Source organism: Ochotona curzoniae, unplaced genomic scaffold, assembly GCF_017591425.1.
Source record: "Ochotona curzoniae isolate NIBS_2020 unplaced genomic scaffold, NIBS_Ocur_1.0 scaffold_461, whole genome shotgun sequence".
Classification (NCBI taxonomy): Eukaryota; Metazoa; Chordata; class Mammalia; order Lagomorpha; family Ochotonidae; genus Ochotona; species Ochotona curzoniae.
Genome location: NW_024467120.1, coordinates 11,924,775 through 11,942,169, shown reverse-complemented (window position 1 = coordinate 11,942,169; position 17,395 = coordinate 11,924,775). Strand labels below are relative to the sequence as shown.

At 42.3% G+C, this 17,395-nt stretch overlaps 3 protein-coding genes across 3 annotated transcripts; 2 read left to right on the top strand and 1 right to left on the bottom strand.

Annotated features, from left to right (window-relative positions):
- The first annotated feature begins 822 nt into the window (after window positions 1-822).
- On the top strand, window positions 823-1,169 carry LOC121147693 (histone H4). Its single transcript, XM_040967585.1, has one exon. The coding sequence runs from the start codon at window positions 826-828 to the stop codon at window positions 1,135-1,137; it is 312 nt and encodes a 103-aa protein (XP_040823519.1). The 5' UTR covers window positions 823-825; the 3' UTR covers window positions 1,138-1,169.
- Window positions 1,170-6,485: 5,316 nt separating this feature from the next.
- Window positions 6,486-6,859, bottom strand: LOC121147690 (histone H4). The gene has a single exon (XM_040967581.1). It carries the CDS (start codon window positions 6,832-6,834, stop codon window positions 6,523-6,525), a length of 312 nt encoding a protein of 103 aa, XP_040823515.1. The 5' UTR covers window positions 6,835-6,859; the 3' UTR covers window positions 6,486-6,522.
- A 3,845-nt stretch (window positions 6,860-10,704) lies between these two features.
- LOC121147669 (histone H1.3-like) lies at window positions 10,705-12,212 on the top strand. The gene has a single exon (XM_040967558.1). It carries the CDS (start codon window positions 10,776-10,778, stop codon window positions 11,436-11,438), a length of 663 nt encoding a protein of 220 aa, XP_040823492.1. The 5' UTR covers window positions 10,705-10,775; the 3' UTR covers window positions 11,439-12,212.
- Window positions 12,213-17,395: the final 5,183 nt, after the last annotated feature.

Here is a 17,395-nt window from a genome sequence, read left to right as displayed (position 1 = left end):
TGCGGTAAAAATTAATTTGAGCATTGTATTCTAAGGACATTATTTATCTGTGAAATTCTGTGCAACTCGTTTTGCAAAAAGTCTATATATAAAAACCTAGCTCTAACTACATGATTATTTTTTCTGTTACTTGCAAAGTCCTGTGCTGGGATTAATACAGGGAAATATAGTCAATAACTGCACCATCCTGTTTTTTCATATTGTAATACAGGAGTCCTTGTAATTTATACCCCTTTTTGTCTGCAATGTTTCATTGCTTAAAAGTATGATGCATACTTTTTCAAATGAAACACCAAGCCTATATAGGCATTGTTTAAACAATGCTTCGAATTTCTTTTGTGTTTTATTCCTGTTGGTATTATAACATTTTGTTTCTCATACCCTGTTTATGCAGATCATTGTGCTAACATAGATCAACAACACACCTTCAGACATGAGTGAGCAGACGCTTACAGATTTCAAATCCCAAACCTGGCTTACCCTATTAAGCTGTATTGCTTGGCAATTGTGGTTACAAATTTGTTTGCATTTGGTATTGTTTCAGTTCTGTTAGGGAGATTAATAGAACATGTGTCGACTCCACATACTAAAAAAAAAAAATGTACTTACATTTCTGTTTATAGGTTCCTTACACACTTGTGACTTTTGCTATATCATCCTCTTCCCCCTCCTCCCTCCTGGTAGTACTAGGGGGCGGGGACTCAAAGGGTTTCCCCGCCTTGTCTTGTTCTCGCGCTTTCAAACAGGTCCGCCGCATTGCTATATAAGCAGACTCTTCTTGCATTCCTGGCTACCGGTTGCCTTTAGTGCTTCATTGTTTCCAAAATGTCTGGTCGCGGCAAGGGAGGCAAGGGCCTTGGCAAAGGCGGTGCCAAGCGCCACCGCAAGGTGCTGCGCGACAACATCCAGGGCATCACCAAGCCCGCCATCCGCCGCCTGGCGCGCCGCGGCGGCGTCAAGCGCATCTCGGGCCTCATCTACGAGGAGACCCGCGGCGTACTCAAGGTCTTCCTGGAGAACGTCATCCGCGACGCCGTCACCTACACCGAGCACGCCAAGCGCAAGACCGTCACCGCCATGGACGTGGTCTACGCGCTCAAGCGCCAGGGACGCACCCTCTACGGCTTCGGCGGCTGAGCTGCTCCTGCAACCCCGAACTATCAACCAAAGGCCCTTTTCAGGGCCCCCAACTTTTCTCTAAAGGGAGCTGGCATTTGTGCTTGATTTTTTTTTTTTTTTGTTTTTTTCTATTGAGTTTTAATTATTAACATTGTATTATGTGATACAGTTTCATAGGCACTGGGTTTTGCTTGATATTCAAGTGACTTGGCCATATGTCCAAATTTATAAGTAGGGTTTTGGACCAACATGTGAAGGGTGGTGAAGTTTTGTTATGTCTTTGAACTGCAAATTTGAGCACCAATGTGTTGATTATGGGTCTACTGTATTTACACACGGGTGCAAACATTTGATTTGCATATCATTGAAACTTAATGGAAATAATAGATGCTTGGGTTTGTTTGAAAGGTTATCTGTTGTAATGTATAACATTCTTGCAAAATAAGGCTACCAGTCTTTTATGTGTGATAGCTTTTTAAAGTGTATCTTTAATATGTATTATTTGTATCTTACAAAGTGACTTAATGCTTGCCACCTTCAGAATCTTGCATGAAATTAGTAAGTCCCTAGTCACTGTTTGGAGTGTTAAGTACTTTGAAAATGCAGCCTTTTCTTTTACTTATTGATTTGTTCTGAAGTTAGTTTCTTGAATCAGATGCCAGTGTATACAGGCCTACTTGTTAGCTTCCATGTTTCTAGCAATGAGGTTATAAAGAAATTGGAAAAATTCTTGTTTTAAATATATAAACATTGGTTAACTCAATAGGGTTACATGGTAACTGTCAAAAAATTAAATGTTAGAATACATTTCTAACATTTCATTGATGGAACCACACAATATTTGCAAATTCCCGTGAGGAAGAAAAACAGTTGGGGTCTTCGTTCTAGTCTTGTTCCAGTGATGCTTAGAGGGCCATGGCTTCCATGGAGAAGCACAGAATCAGGATCAGCCTTAGGAAGGGTTCCTCAGTTTTCTGCCTTCAATCATGTTGATGATTTGGCAACACTCCAAGTTAGTTGATATTACCTCGTATGTGTAAGAGGGGCTAAGCCAAATGGGAATTTTTGAGGAACACGGGAATTCTGGTAATGGAACAAGGAAGGAAGGCCTGACACCAGAGCATCAGTGTGTTGGGGGTATTTTTTAGCCTTTGTTAGGCTGAGCCTTTCCAGTCTAATGAACAGATGATTTTTACACTTGTGGCTGGTTGCTGGGAAATCCAAGATTGACAATTAGGCATGGTATGTGAGCCATGGTGAAGCCAAGCAGGATGCTGTGCTTGCCACTGTCTCAAAGCTTTTAGTCTTCATGGAAAACTAGCACAAGGTTACAAAGCAGTTTTCATAGGAAGCAGGCTGCCTAGAACCTGTGGCTTTGGGTAGATGGATACACATTCTAAAAACATAACCAAAAATCATTATGCATATATTATATTGTCCATTGTTCTCCACACAAACGATAATCATCACATTATCCCATGTGACATAATTTTGAAACAAATCAGTAAGTATGACCTGCTAGGGTTGCTCTTGCCTCTTGCACTCTGCTAAAGCCAGGATCCCCTGATTTCACCTTGACTAAAACTGGCTGCTCACAATTCTTTCAGTGCTGTGTCTCAGTCTCTATACATTTACTGTGCTGGAATGCAACATTGAAGTAAATTTTCATTTTTAATAACTCAATTTGGTGGGTTTCAATCCTCTCCTCAGGAGCAGATTAAGGGAATCTTCCCAACCTGGCCCTCACAGGGCCATTAGTTTGAGCAGCACAGTGCTAATACAATCCTGTGAAGATTGTCTATACTTAAAAAGTTCTCCAATCAGCAATTTCCCAGAAGAAGAAGAAGCAGGGAAGAAATGGGAGCCCACAGCCAAAACCAAAAAACAAAAACCAAAACAACAACAACAACAACAACAACAACAACAAAAACTAAAACAAAGCAATAACAAAAAAATCCAGTCCAAAATGGATGGACTGTCAGCTCTTTCCTGAGACACCTGCCTGATGTAGCAGATGTACTTGCTTTCATTAAACCTCATGCTATCTGACTTAGCACTACTCTGTGTATCTGTGTTTTAAAAATTATTTATTTATTACTGATTTGAAATGCAGAGCTAACAGGGAGAAAGCTGCTTCATCTGCCAGAGCTAGGGGCTTATTCTCGTGTCTCATGTGGGTGGCAGGTTCCCAAACACTTGCACCATCTATTTTCCTCATAGAGCATTGTTGGTGAGTCAGATTAAAAGTAGAACAATCAGGACATCAATTGTCACCCATGTGGGATGCAGGTTTAAAAGAAAATAGCCTAAGTATCTATGCCACAATGCCAGATCCTCAAGTGTGAACTCTTTCTTGCACACAGAACCTTCTAGCTGCTGTCTCTAGTAACATAATCACTCAAAGGCCTGGTGGCTTGTCGTAGCGGCTAAAGTCCTCACCTTGAAGTTGCTGGGATCCCATATGGACACGGGTTCTAATGCAGGCAGCTCCACTTCCCATCCAGCTCCCTGCCTGTGTCCTGGAGGAAGTTCCTGGATTCTGGCTTCTGGCTTCAGATCGGCATAGCATCGGCCCTTGCGCTCACTTGGGGAGTGAGTCATCAGGCAGAATATCTGTATATCTATCTGACTTTCCAATGAAAAAATAAATAAAATCTTTAAAAAATAATAATCATCCAATAAAAATGGGCATCTTAATTTTCCATTCCTCTGAGGCCTAATCCTTGCCTTCAAGAGTTCCATAAATTCCAGATTGTAAGAGATTTGGTGACTGAATTCTTGTTCTTTTCCTGTCCCAGGGGAACCAAAGCAGAAAACACTGCAAATTCCACCTAAGTTATTCACAAAGAGAAACAGAATAGAGACAGAAATAAATGCATCACAATACCCACCATATTTCTGAAAGAGAAATCTGAAAATTCTTCCTTAGAAACTTATTTTAGGAAGAAACATTGAACACAGGTGGCATGAGTGATGGAGGCAGGGAGATAGCCAACAGCACTGAATGTGCCAAGCAGGCACTGCTCAAACCCTAGCCCCTTCCATGCAATTCCAATCCACATCCCATCAAGCACCTGAGCCCACTTTCCAATCAAGCACCAGATGCCATGAAAATTACTAGGCTTCAACACATGCTCTAAGACACAAGTGTATCAGAAGCATGACAGTCTCTGAAATTACCAAGTGTGCTAAAGCTCCTCTCCAAACTCCACCTTTCTTCAATATACATCCAGAACAGTTTCCGATTTTTGTTGCATCCACATGACCGCTGAAACAGAATGATATACTCACCAACGTTCCTTACTAGAGTGTGGCCCTGAGTTTACAGGGATTTTATAGGGCAGTTTACAATAGTTTGTTGTGGCTGGACAGCCTGTGCCTGTCTTCTTTCTGGTCCAGTAGTTAAGATAACCAGACTCAGGCCTTGGAGGCAACTGTGAAACAACCAGACTGGGGTCTTGATTCCTGAGAACTGAAAAGTATCTGTGCTGAAGGCCACACAGGTAGCTTGGCCTGTGAGCCCACACAGTCCCACACAGTTTTACAGTCAAGCAAGTAAAGCAGGAGTGATAAAAGAGAACAATATTGCAGTTAACAGTGAAGCATGTTTACTCCATTTTGATTTCAATGCTACATTTTGTAGTTTGCAGCTTTTATTTTCTCCTTGCATTTCTGTACACTCTGAGTGTGTGGGTTCCTTGTGCTTTCTTGTTCTCCTTTGACTACATTTCCCTCTTGAATTCCCTTATGTATGGAAAAAAGAACCTGGTAGAAGTGTAACAGGAAGGTGGGAGGGTCTCTCTCCCTCCAATCAATATCATAGCCTTTGAGGAAAGCAGTCTTTATGTTTCTCTTCTCATGTCACCTTACTTCACAATTTTAAGAAAATTCTAGAGTTGACTTTTCTCTAAGTAACAATTTTTGTGCACAAATTAAGACTCCTCAAAGTGATTGTAAGAAGCAGACATCATTATTAACATTCAAACTATTGCAATGAAGATAGACTCTATTGTAATGAGGAAAGCTAGATTGCAGAAACAAATCAGAGAGGTGTTTCATTTGCTGACTCACTCCCCAATGACTTGGGTGGTCCAGTCCAAGCCAAAAGCTAGGACCTTTTTCCAGGTTTCCACAAGGCTGCAGGGGCCTAAGCACTTTAAGCCATCCTATGCTGTTTTCACACTTGCAGGGAACTGGAACAGAAATGAGCACAGAAAAAAAGAATACAAACAAACAAACAAACAAAACTGAAAACAAAACAGAAATGAAGCAACCAGGACTCTGACACCTGCTTGGGTGGCTGTAGGGACACCGCCACCCATACAGGATGGAAGCATCACAGACTAACTGTAGTGTCTACCTGTGATTTTTTTTTTAACATACATTTTTTGTAAGTTTAGTTAATATTCCTTCAGATGCCCTGAGCTCCTACTGGGTGAGGTCCTGGTTCAGGCTTTGGTGTTACAGTGACAAGGCAGAACAGGCTTACTCTTTGCTCATGATAGGTGAATGAAGATGCATAGAAATGCAGATAGGTGGCTCGTGTTTTGTTGGTGCCTGGGTTATGGGTCACCACTGATACCACACTCTGAGAACAACTGTGACAGAAATCCAAGAGTGAATCAATAAGAAAAATCATAAAAGGAAATGAAAGGGCCAGACTGAGCATGGGGTTTAGGCTAGAAATGGCTGTAAATTCTGAATTGGGCAGGTAGGAAAGATTTAAATGAGAATAGTAAAATTTTCAATTATGCTATTGGTCAACATGAATAGTTTCAGTTCCTCCCTTGTTTGATAGGCCGAGGAATTTGAGTAGGGATTCTCTCAAGATGATCAAACATATTAAGGGAAGCCTCTGGAGAGATTTGCCATCAAAAGAATTAACCAAAGACGTTGAGAAGTTAAACCATAGTCTACAGTCTCCCTACTCTTCAAACTTGGCTATAGCGTTTCAAATTGAGAAAAACTTCACATAATGTGCGCATGGCTGACGCTTAACAGACCCTCAGACTTGCAATGACTATGCAGCCGATTGTTGTAGCTAATGGTGCCATCTGTACTAACCCCTAACATGGCAGCACCGGTTTTTCTCAAAAGTTAGCAAGTTTACTTCAGCAAAGATATCCCAAGAAACCTGAGAATTCAAACACAAAAGCAATGTAGCTTTGTGTAGCGCAGTTCCACTCCTGCCGGAACCACAGCCTCCCCTTTGTTCAGCCCCGAAAATCGCCATCTTGGTTGTAAACCTACAATGTTGCACTTTCAAAACTAAGTGTAAGGCGGCCCACCAAACTAAAATACACAATGTTACCTCCCACGAGTCGTGTAAACAGCACTTCTTGTGATCAACTGGGTGGCCCTGAAAAGGGCCTTTGATGAGCCACATTGTGCAAATAAGGGAGCTCAGCCGCCGAAGCCGTAGAGGGTGCGTCCCTGGCGCTTGAGCGCGTAGACCACGTCCATGGCGGTGACGGTCTTGCGCTTGGCGTGCTCGGTGTAGGTGACGGCGTCGCGGATGACGTTCTCCAGGAAGACCTTGAGCACGCCGCGGGTCTCCTCGTAGATGAGGCCCGAGATGCGCTTGACGCCGCCGCGGCGCGCCAGGCGGCGGATGGCGGGCTTGGTGATGCCCTGGATGTTGTCGCGCAGCACCTTGCGGTGGCGCTTGGCGCCGCCTTTGCCAAGGCCTTTGCCTCCCTTGCCGCGACCAGACATGCTGAGTTAAGAACCTGCACAGCGTTCTTCTGGTCGCTGTAGGCCCTTATATAGCAACGCGGCGGACCTTTTTGGAAACCGATTAGGCGAGGGCGGGAACGAGAGGTCTGTCTCCGCCTCCCCGCCTCCCGCCTCCGCCGCTGTCCCCGCCTCCTGCCAAGGGAGGCAGAGGGAAGGACTGGTGAGGGAACGTGAACTAGTGCCGCTTGCTGCTTGAGTCCTTTGTTCACTTGGCTGTTTTCTGTCTCCCATTCCCCGCCTGTGAGTACCCAGGAAGTTGATGTACTGGTATCCTCCCAGTCTGGCAATTTGCACAGAAGAGAAAATAATGTTACGTTTGCCTGCAGAAAGGACAGAGGTCAGAATAAAGAAAAATTTTAGGGAGACATACCTTGGATAAGTGTAAAGGTTACTCTGGTTTGGAACAATCCACTCGTATTCATTATTAAATTTGAGTGGTCACGAACCACTACGTTTGACAGACGCTCATGCGTGCGCCTCACTTTCAGCATTCTTCATAAAGGAAGCTCTAGGAAGGAAAGCCAATGTTAATTACCTTATCCCCCAACTCATACAGTGCTATCAGTGTTGTCTGCGTTGCGAGGTGAGATGTCCTGACCTTGGACACTGAATCCTTCCTAATGAGAGGCGTTGCTGGGCCTGACTCTATGCTTTGACTTCTCATGGCTTCCCTACCAGGAAAGGGTTAATGAAATCTCAGGAACTGAAAATTGAGGCTACCAACAGAAATTGCCTGGTCACTTTATGGTGTAGAAATGAAACCAGTGAAGCCATCCTTTATACATAGATCATGGGTTGCTCTTTTTAGTGGATCCCATGCATTCACAGAAGTGCCCCATGTGTTTTACATAGATAATCCTGATGGTCCCTTTTTTGCTGGTGTTTATCTGTAGTTCATTTCTTGGACTCAGAGTCGACTTGGGATTTGAATTAGGCTGGTTTATCTTTAGGCATAGAGGCATAAGCATCATTCACTCATTTATGTTCCACTGCAAACTACAAATCGTTGCAAATAAAAGGTTTTTCACAGATTGTCATATGTTCCATCCATCCTGTCTATATTAGCTGTTTTACACAATTGCTTGCTTACATGTCAATCGTTAAAGATCTAAAGTATGTTTCTCTAGTCACTCAAGCACCTAAATGTGCTTCATAGACACGGGTGGATGTTGGCTCTTAGGCCCCACAGACACAGCATACTTCTGTCCTTGGCGAAGCCTCTAATGGACTGTGCTTTGACAGGGGTTTTCTTGCGAGGAGACCCCAGTCAAGATTGGAGAAGTTTAGGGGGATGCTTGAAGATTGAGATCTCCAGGAATTGAGGTGTGTGATTGTTTTTGGAGCAAAACAACAACTCTGCCAACTTCTGAGTCTGGCAGATACTAAACAGTCATGTCAAAACGAACTTGGAAGTCTGCAAGCAGTCATGTCCTTTTAAGGAAATAAAATGAAAATAGCAGAGGTGTGCTTAGAGGTGAATGGCCAGGGCCATGCCACAAGTGAATGCTTGAGCGAAATTCTCGTGGGATGTCCTTACTGCGCAGCGACAATGTCTCCCGTCCTCCTTTACTATTTGGTAGCAAACACAAAATGGAACATAAATGACACAAAATGAAGCATTAGGTCATAAGTTAGCCATAATATAGTCAGCAAATATCTAATTACATTTTTCCCGTCTATTTTTCACTTCTGTAAAATAAATGGTGTGGGATTTAGTGTAGTGTAGATAATTTATTTCAGGTTTGCTTATGCATACATTTTGGATTCATTTGTAATGAATACAAGTTTTTTGACAGCCAACTAGCAACAGGTTGAGTTTTTCTTCACTGAGTTTGAATCAGCCTTTCTGGACATAGTTCATGTGACTATGGGGAAAGAGGTGTAATAGTAGCATTATGCGTTATGAAACAACTTACCTCTAAACATGTGCAGGAGAATTTTACTGGTGAAGGAGAACTGAGTTATTGAACTCTAGGAGGTGCTGATTATCCATGGACCTGGGTCTCTAGTACCTTTTTACTCATTCAAGCTCTAAGTAGTCAAGAATGTACTACGTAACTAAGTTGCAAATGTAACTTGGTGAGCCCCTGCTACAATTACTGTCCAATTATTACTATGATATTACCCACAGTTGGGTATGGAATGTGAGTTTTCATGGTACTTTTTAAATGTATCTATGTAGTTATTTATTTATTTTTTTTGGCGAGTGTAAAGCTGTGAGACTAAAACTGAAAAGGGCCTGCTTGATTTTGTGTGCCAATGCTGGTGACAGAGATGGTTCGGGTGACACATGCTCCCTTGGGGAGAAATCCCTGAATGTTGCATGTTTAATGTTAAAATCTATCTGTTTCGTGATCAGTAGACAGCATGGTTTGAAGTCATAGAAGTTCTTGAGCCAAGTGATTTCTATGTGATTAATTCAATGCAGACAGGTGACCTTTTTAAAACTGCTAATACTATCAGATTTACAAAAATCTCCTTTTCTTGATTGGATGTACTTGGGAGTGCATTTTTGGCAGTAGCATTCAGTGGAAGGAATGTAACTTCAAAATACTTTTGCTGCTGGTTTATGCTAGCAAATGTGTGGTTTTCTTTTCATTTCCTGATTGCTTATTAGGGATATTATTTCTTTGTACTCAGCTATGCAACAAAACAAGAGGCTTGCTAAATGAAACCAGTCACTTAAGTTCTGCTTTGTTTAGTTCTCTGGGTGGGTATATTCAGCTAAATACTTTGTGTTGTGACACCTAATTCATAGCCTTTGGTGAAAATATCAGAGAAACTTATTACATTTACATGATAATCTCAGTGAGAAGCCTTTTCTTTCCAATTCTGTGTGCACACTTGGAATGCTAAAGTCTGCCTTTTAAGTAAAAATTCCAAATATGGACAATGTACACAAAGTTACCAGGTGAAACAAGGAAAGGGAATGTGATGGAGAGGGCATAATTCAATAGTTTCCAATTTGAAAATATGGAACAGGAAGACGTGTGCTTCTTCAGTGTGCCAGCCCATATCTGAGAAATTGCAGTGGATCTTCCATTGTATTACTTCCTGTCGTTTCTTTCTTCCTTCTTCTTCTTCCCTTTTTTTTTTGTTTTTGTTTTTGTTGGTAAGAGAGGTGGTGTTCGATATTGAAAACTCATTCTAGACCTTAAAAACTGTGCAGACCTGTTTACGTGGGAGACAAATGAAGCAGCCTCATCCCATCTTTACCACAGTATTTCAAATCAGAAAAGGATGGGGATGAAGTCCAGTTCACACATTAGTATTTTAAATATATTTTTTTTAAATAAAAAGATGAAAATAACCTGAAATATTGATCGTTCCTGTAAGTAGAACTTTCTGCCCTAGTGCCAATTCCTAGAGGTTGGTGTAAATAGCTCGTGAGAGAGACTGTGTTATTGCCTCCGCGAAAAAACTGATTTTCCCTATTCATCCGAATCAATATTCTTTCGTGTCTGCAAAGTTCAGAAGATAAGAAGTCGCTGAACAATGCCCTGAAAGAAATTCTCGCAAAGGATAAACAAAGAAGCAGTATTTTTAAGGAAAACCTGAAAGTTGTCTCAATTTGACCGAACTTTGAAAGACAGTTGGGGGATTTAGGAAAGTTTCGGGGAGTCGGATTTGAAAGTAACTATAGAAAATCTAGCAGAAACGAAGCCCGAGGACTCCTGGATCCGTTTCCCCTGAATCCCCAATGTTTTCGTGCCCATGTTTCTTATATTTTTATCCTTTTTTAAGGGGCAACAAACACAGCCACAAGGCAGTGCCCAGGAGTCCTTCAGCAGAGCTCGGCGCAGGAGCAGGGAACCAATCACCATTCAGCTTGTGTCTATATAAACCCCTGCCGCCGGCGCAGGAGACACGCCGCTCCGATAGGCTCTGCTTACTTTTGGATTTCCTGGCAAAATAGAAAAATGTCGGAAACCGCTCCTGTTGCTCCTGCTGCTCCCGCACCTGCGGAGAAGACACCTGTGAAGAAGAAGGTGAAGAAGGCGGGCGCAGCTGCTGGCAAGCGCAAGGCGTCGGGGCCCCCGGTGTCCGAGCTCATCACCAAGGCTGTGGCCGCCTCCAAAGAGCGCAGCGGGGTCTCCCTGGCCGCGCTCAAGAAGGCGCTGGCGGCCGCCGGCTACGATGTGGAGAAGAACAACAGCCGCATCAAGCTGGGGCTCAAGAGCCTGGTGAGCAAGGGCACCCTGGTCCAGACCAAGGGCACCGGCGCCTCCGGCTCCTTCAAGCTCAACAAGAAGGCGGCTTCCGGGGAAGCCAAGCCCAAGCCTAAGAAGGCGGGCGCGGCCAAACCCAAGAAAGCTGCAGTCTCCGCCAAGAAGCCCAAGAAGACCGGAACTGCCACCCCTAAGAAGAGTGCCAAAAAGACCCCGAAGAAGGCGAAGAAGCCGGCAGCTGCTGCTGGTGCCAAGAAGGTGGCCAAGAGTCCCAAGAAGGTGAAAGCGGCCAAACCCAAGAAAGCTGCGAAGAGCCCCGCAAAGGCCAAAGCTGCAAAGCCCAAGGCCTCTAAGCCCAAGCCGACCAAGCCGAAGGTTGCGAAGGCGAAGAAGGCTGCCCCCAAGAAGAAGTAAACTTTCTGTCCGGAGCGTTCTGCTTCAAAAATCTCAAAAGGCTCTTTTCAGAGCCACCCAGAGCTATCATTGAAAAGGGCTGAGCCATCGTTGTGCCTGGATGAAACTGAACTTGAGTAAGCATTTTTAATTTTTTTTGAAACCGGCGCTCTGCGTTTTATTGGCTAGCTGCTTTTTTTTTTTTTTTTTTTTTGCACTTAGCTCTAGGCGCATGCGCCTTCTATTAGCGATCTGGCTGACTTGCAAAAACTGCACGTTAGTCCTCCCTAGCTAGAAAGGCTGGTAACTGTCCATTGGCGATAGCCACCCTTCTGTGACAAGGTGTCTCCCATTTTAGTTGAGACCTGATACTCTTAACAGATCTTTCCCTCCCACAAGAACGCTCGCTGAGTGGCGTAGTTGGCATCGTGCAGGAGACAAACTGTTAATCTGGTTTCATACACTTTATAACTTTCATTTACTATCCCCGGCTTTTGTCTGCAATTGCTGGAAATAAAGTCGGTTGGCGGGAGGCGTTACCGACTGGACCTTGCTGATTGGGTTGGCAGGGGTTTTTGGATTTCACCAATCAGAACTCGCCTTGACTTGTTTGCTTGAGTTCAGAAAAAATGCTACTACACCAATCGGACTGGCTAAAACCGTATACCAAGCCGCAGCAGACTGCTCCTCCCATTGCTGCAGTCTCCCTCCTCTTCCCCTTTCCCGCCTTGTACTCTTAAATTATCTTTGGATCGCCGTGCCGCCTAAATTTACATAAAGCTTCTTTGCTCTTAAGGTATAAGTGTAAATTGCAGTTTAGGTTCTCACTTTGCTTCCTCTTGGCAGCCAGGGCTCCAGGCCTAGTGAATGAGGGCGCAACAAAGCACAGCTTTATCGGGAAGCTGACATAGTTCGAAAGGCTGTGGCTTTGAAAGAGCCTTTTTTGGATTATGTTTAGGGAAAGTGGAAAGAATTTTAGTATAAATCCTGACGATTTGCGGGTTGTGACAGTTGCTGGGGATTGAGGAAGTGTCACCTGTTCAGTACATTTGAACATTTCTTAGGAGTACAAGCTGCTGATCATAGTGGTTTTCAGCACATTTGTGACTTATGAATAACTCATTCTCATGGTCATTGCATTTTTCTGAAATAAAGTTTACACTTATTCGAGTCCTTAAACCTGACATTGATTGCTAAACATGATACTGGACTTTATTTGGTGTTAAGTTCATACACATGTCTTCAAATTCCTGTCAAGTAAACCTTATGTGGATTTCAAGAGATTTCTCGCCAGTTAAACATGGGTCAAATTTTTCATGAACTTTTCATAGTTCCTTTGCATACTGCCATTCATTATAGAACTGCTACTTTCTGGTTGAGATGTAGAGGTAAGGAGAGACAGATCTTAAGCATCCATTGGTTTAATCCTCAAGTGCCTGCTTCAGGCATGGCTAGGACTGGATGAAGTCCCATACCAGGAATCCGCCGAGTCTCGTATGTGGGTGGAAACCCAAGTATTCACTGTGTGGTCTGTTTCCTGAAGCAAAGCAGCCTGGACTGGAACCATGCACCTCAAAATGCTGCGGTGGCATCCCAAGCAGCAACTCCCCTACTGCACCACAATGCACACCTCACTATTTCAATGTTATTGTCTTCTGATTGTGTTACACATATTCTGTGTGTATAAATGTAAGACTGTCCATATAGTACACAGCCCAAGATTTGTCACGAGCTACTGGTCCAGAGAGCCCAGATGCCGTGACTGCAGGTTGAAATGTGTCTTCACCTCAGTTCTGGGTTACTTCTTAATGAGTAATGATTTGTTGCACTTCTCATCCTATTTGTATCTCTGGGAGAATTGGGGAACCACCAGCAGAAGTTCAGTGTTTTCGAAACTGCATCTGAATGTCATTATTTCTTCTTTCTAGAGAAATTTATAAAAACCTTTTTGTGAGATTTGGATAAGAAGATCTGAACAAACAGACGCGTCTGTAATAGTACTCAATCTTTTTGAAAATAGCACATTTAGCTACAGAGTGGGAAAGATAAAGCAGCAGACATAGGAAGGTTTTAGTGTCCAGTGGTGAAAGAGGTAGGCTTTGGATGAAGAGTGATACGGAAGAGATTTATGCATGTAGAAAGTGGATTTAAAAATGCCTGTTTACTGCCTTAAGATTTACAAAGCACATCTGTAATTGTCTGATTTGGGTAAGGTTATAAAACAAGGACTAAGTATAGATAAACTTCATAAAGTTAAGAAGATTGTGACTTGGAAAAGTGAAAAAACCATCAATGACCTTTTATTGTCAGCACATTACAGGGTTCATTCTTAGATGTCTTAATTCCTTGCCATTTTCTGCTCCCCATCTCTTTTATCACTTGGAAAATGGCCGAAGTTCCTTACACTCTTTCTAGTTCTTTTCAGACTTTAAGAAGCAAAAATCATGTACTTCTATTTTAGGTCCATTTTGAACTATGTGATTCACAAGTCCTTAGCAGTGCAAGAAAAGCAAATAAGCTCATCATTCAGCAATGCCCTTCCAGGTTTGTTGTGGTTTGCGTCAATTTGCAATCCTCTCCCTGTGCCTTGACTTGTCCTTAGATTCAACGGAATTGAGGTTGTTTACATCTTCCTCTGTGTTTTCTAATTACTATACAAGTGATGTTAAATACCAATGTAGTATTAGTGCAAGAGACAAAATACTTGTTTTCATGCAAAGTTTGAAAAACATTTGCATTGTGTCTCACCTGCTGGAGGGTTATGTATGTGAGATTTATGTTTGAGACAATTGATTTTTCGCGACCAATCTGAAGTCATTTATGTCTCCCTTCTTCATTTCCTGAAACCTTTTAATTGGAGGTGGTAGGGTATACTAATGGTTTTTCATGGAGGTTTGGTTCTCACAACTACTTTTTCTAAATATGTTTATGTGTGCGTGTGTTTGAGCTGGAGGGAGGGGAGAGGAGTAGAGAGGAGAGACAGAGTAAAAGAGAGAGGAAGAGAGAAGAAGGCTCCAATCTTTCGGTTCTCAACGGTGGTAACTGAACCCATGACTTCGATCTGAGTCTGTCAGATGTCGGGAAGCCTCCTAGGGTGTATATTTGCAAAGATATAATTTACTGTGAAGTTGAGCTTTGAATTCTAGTATCCCAATCTAGGATGTTGGCAGCCCAACCACCGGGTCAAATACCTGCAAGTTAATGTGTAAAGAAATCTTAGCAACTTTTATTTTCACATTTCTCGTATTTACTTCTTTACTCATTGGTTTGTAAACAGTTTTTTAACTCTAGTTTTTTTCTGTCCTAATTTATAAATTCTGTCATTCTCCAAAATCAATAACTTTGGGGAAAGTGTCACTGCTTCCCCATTGCATTAGGTTCCAGACATTGAAAAATCTGTTGCTTCTGTGTCTTTTTGTAATAAAGACCTTGTGTGTATCCTGATACTAACAAATAAATAATATTTTGGTGTTTTGGCTGTTTTTTTTCTCCTTTTCCTTTCTTTATGTCTTTCTTTTTCTCTTTCACCACTTAGTTCTTTTTCTTTCTTTCACCAGTTTGGTTACCTTCAAATCCCTCTCTTCTTATCTTTTTAGATTCTTTCCACTTGTTCCACTTCCATCTCAAGGTCTACCTAGTTCAAAGATTCCTTTAATGTAAAGATTTGTTTATCTCTGATTAAGTGCATTTATGACATTTAAGTTGGGGCTCGCTATCTTCCATAGAGCAACTTTAAGATATTTTTCTTTATTTTATTTTTATTGGGAAGGCAGACTCACAGAGCAAAGGAGAGACAGAAAGAACTTGTATCAGCTGAGTCACTCCCTAAGTGGCCACAAAGGCTGGAGCAAAGCTGATCTGAAGCCAGGTGCCTCTTCTGGGTCTCCCATGCTTTGGCCCATCCTACACTGCCTTCCCAGCCTACAAACAGGGAGCTGGAAGGGAAATGGAGCAATGGGAACATGAACAAATGCCCTTATGGGATTCTGGCACATGTTAGGGAAGGACTCTAGTAACCAGGTCAGGCCCAGATATTTATTCTTTTGTCTTATCAGCTAAACTGACATTTAGAGCATTGGTCTTTAAACCGACACTAATGAATTTTTATCCAAACTTTTGTTTAACTCAGTCAGTTGCTTTTGAGTTAACAGTGTTGCAGTCTTTTTTCCTACAGGTTTTCTTACATGGTAAACAGCCTGGGGTTTAAAACAGTATGGATTTACATGTTGCTATTATTCATACTTAAATTCTAAGAGTTCACCATTGCATATTGAAAAGTATCTAGTTACAGTTAACACACGCTCACAATTGTTGGTTAAAGAGATGCAGAATATTCCTACTCTTCCTAAGGTCCAGCAGATGCTTTCTTGACCTCAAGAGGGCTATGTTTTTATGGTGATCGTTGCAGCTATTTGAGAGATTAAATTAACCTGGGCACGAGTTGTAGGGTGTCTTTACAGCAAGAGTCTTGGCTGAGCTAGGCCTCTATGGACACCCATACATTGTCACTACATAATCTATCCTGGGTGCATGTGCATGTTCAGCTGACTGTAATTTTACATTTCTGGAATATAGGCTAGATTACTTACAGGCACGAATCAGATTCTGTGGTTTCTTTTTATGCCCTTAGGTATAAGAGGAGCAGCACATTTCTCTGTTTCTTTTCCAATTCCTTTTGATGGAATGAGTCACACACTGCTTCTCTTACCTTCTGAAGGATGCCAACCCAGCAGCTGGGAATCACAAGACAGAAAACAGATTATGTGCATCGTTGCAGTGAAAATCTCAAGGAATAAAAATATCAGTACATACTGTGGGCCAGTAGAAATGGGAGCTTGCAAAAAGTGATTCTGCTTTTCTGAATTTTTGGTTTCAATTTTAGCTATGCTTTTGCTTAGATGAAGTTACTGGTCACTCAAAAATCACATTCTTATTGGTTTTTTTTTAGAAATATTTATTTTTATTAGAGAGGTAGATTGTCCAGAGAGAGAATGAATGAAAGAGAGGGAGAGAGACAGAGATTTTTCATTGTTTGGTTCACTTTACAAATAGCTACAATGACCAGAGCTGACTCAATCAGAAGCCAGGAGCCAGGGTACAGGAGCTTCTTCTGGGTCTCCCTCAAGGGTGCAGAGATCCAAGGAATTTGATCATTCTCCACTGATTTCCCAGGAGAGAGTTGGATGGGAAGTGGAGCAGCTAGGACTTGAACTGGCACCCGATATGGGATTCTGGCACCCAATATGAGATTGTGGCACTACAGGTGGATGATTAACCCATTTAGTCACTGTGCACGTCCCTACATTCTTATTTTTAAAATTATAGATATTAGAGAAAAGCCTTCCCTCATGTGTCTTAAAGGTTTATTGCCAACACCTTTGTCACAAAAGACAGGTTAACCAATTTATTGGTTTATGTGACTGTAGCACCAATGAGCAGCATTTGCTGTCAATTTTTTTTTATACTTACTATGTACCAGGAGTTGTACTTGACTTAAAATATTTATCTTCACATTTGTTTATTTATTTAAAAAAAAATATGCCAGGAGATTCTTCCTGGCCTACTGAATGGGTGCAGGGTACTAAGGACTTGGCTCATATTCCACTTCTTTCCCAGGCCACCCAACAGGGACTTATATGGGAAGTGGAACATTTTGGACACTATTTGGTTCCTGTATGGAATCCTGATACTTGGAATTTGAAGGTCAGCCTGTTGAACCATTGTGCCGGACCCTTGAGCTGTCAATTTTTATGCTTGATGTACGTGAGGCCGGGTCCACATGTAGAAATGGGACCAAAATAAAGAGGCCACGATCTAGTGCTAGTAGACAGACAGGAGAAACACAACAACATTATCTCTAGATTCTCTCTCTTTTGATTTTAAGATTTATGAAGTCCAGAGCCAGGAGCCTCTTATGTATGTTCTACATGGGTGCAGGATCCCATGTCCTTGGGCCGTACTCGACTGCTTTCCTAAGC

What these genes read in the sequence shown, in the direction of transcription:
- LOC121147693 (XM_040967585.1), top strand. Translation starts at nt 826, where the DNA reads ATGTCTGGTCGCGGCAAGGGAGGCAAGGGCCTTGGCAAAGGCGGTGCC.
- LOC121147690 (XM_040967581.1), bottom strand. Translation starts at nt 6,834, where the DNA reads ATGTCTGGTCGCGGCAAGGGAGGCAAAGGCCTTGGCAAAGGCGGCGCC.
- LOC121147669 (XM_040967558.1), top strand. Translation starts at nt 10,776, where the DNA reads ATGTCGGAAACCGCTCCTGTTGCTCCTGCTGCTCCCGCACCTGCGGAG.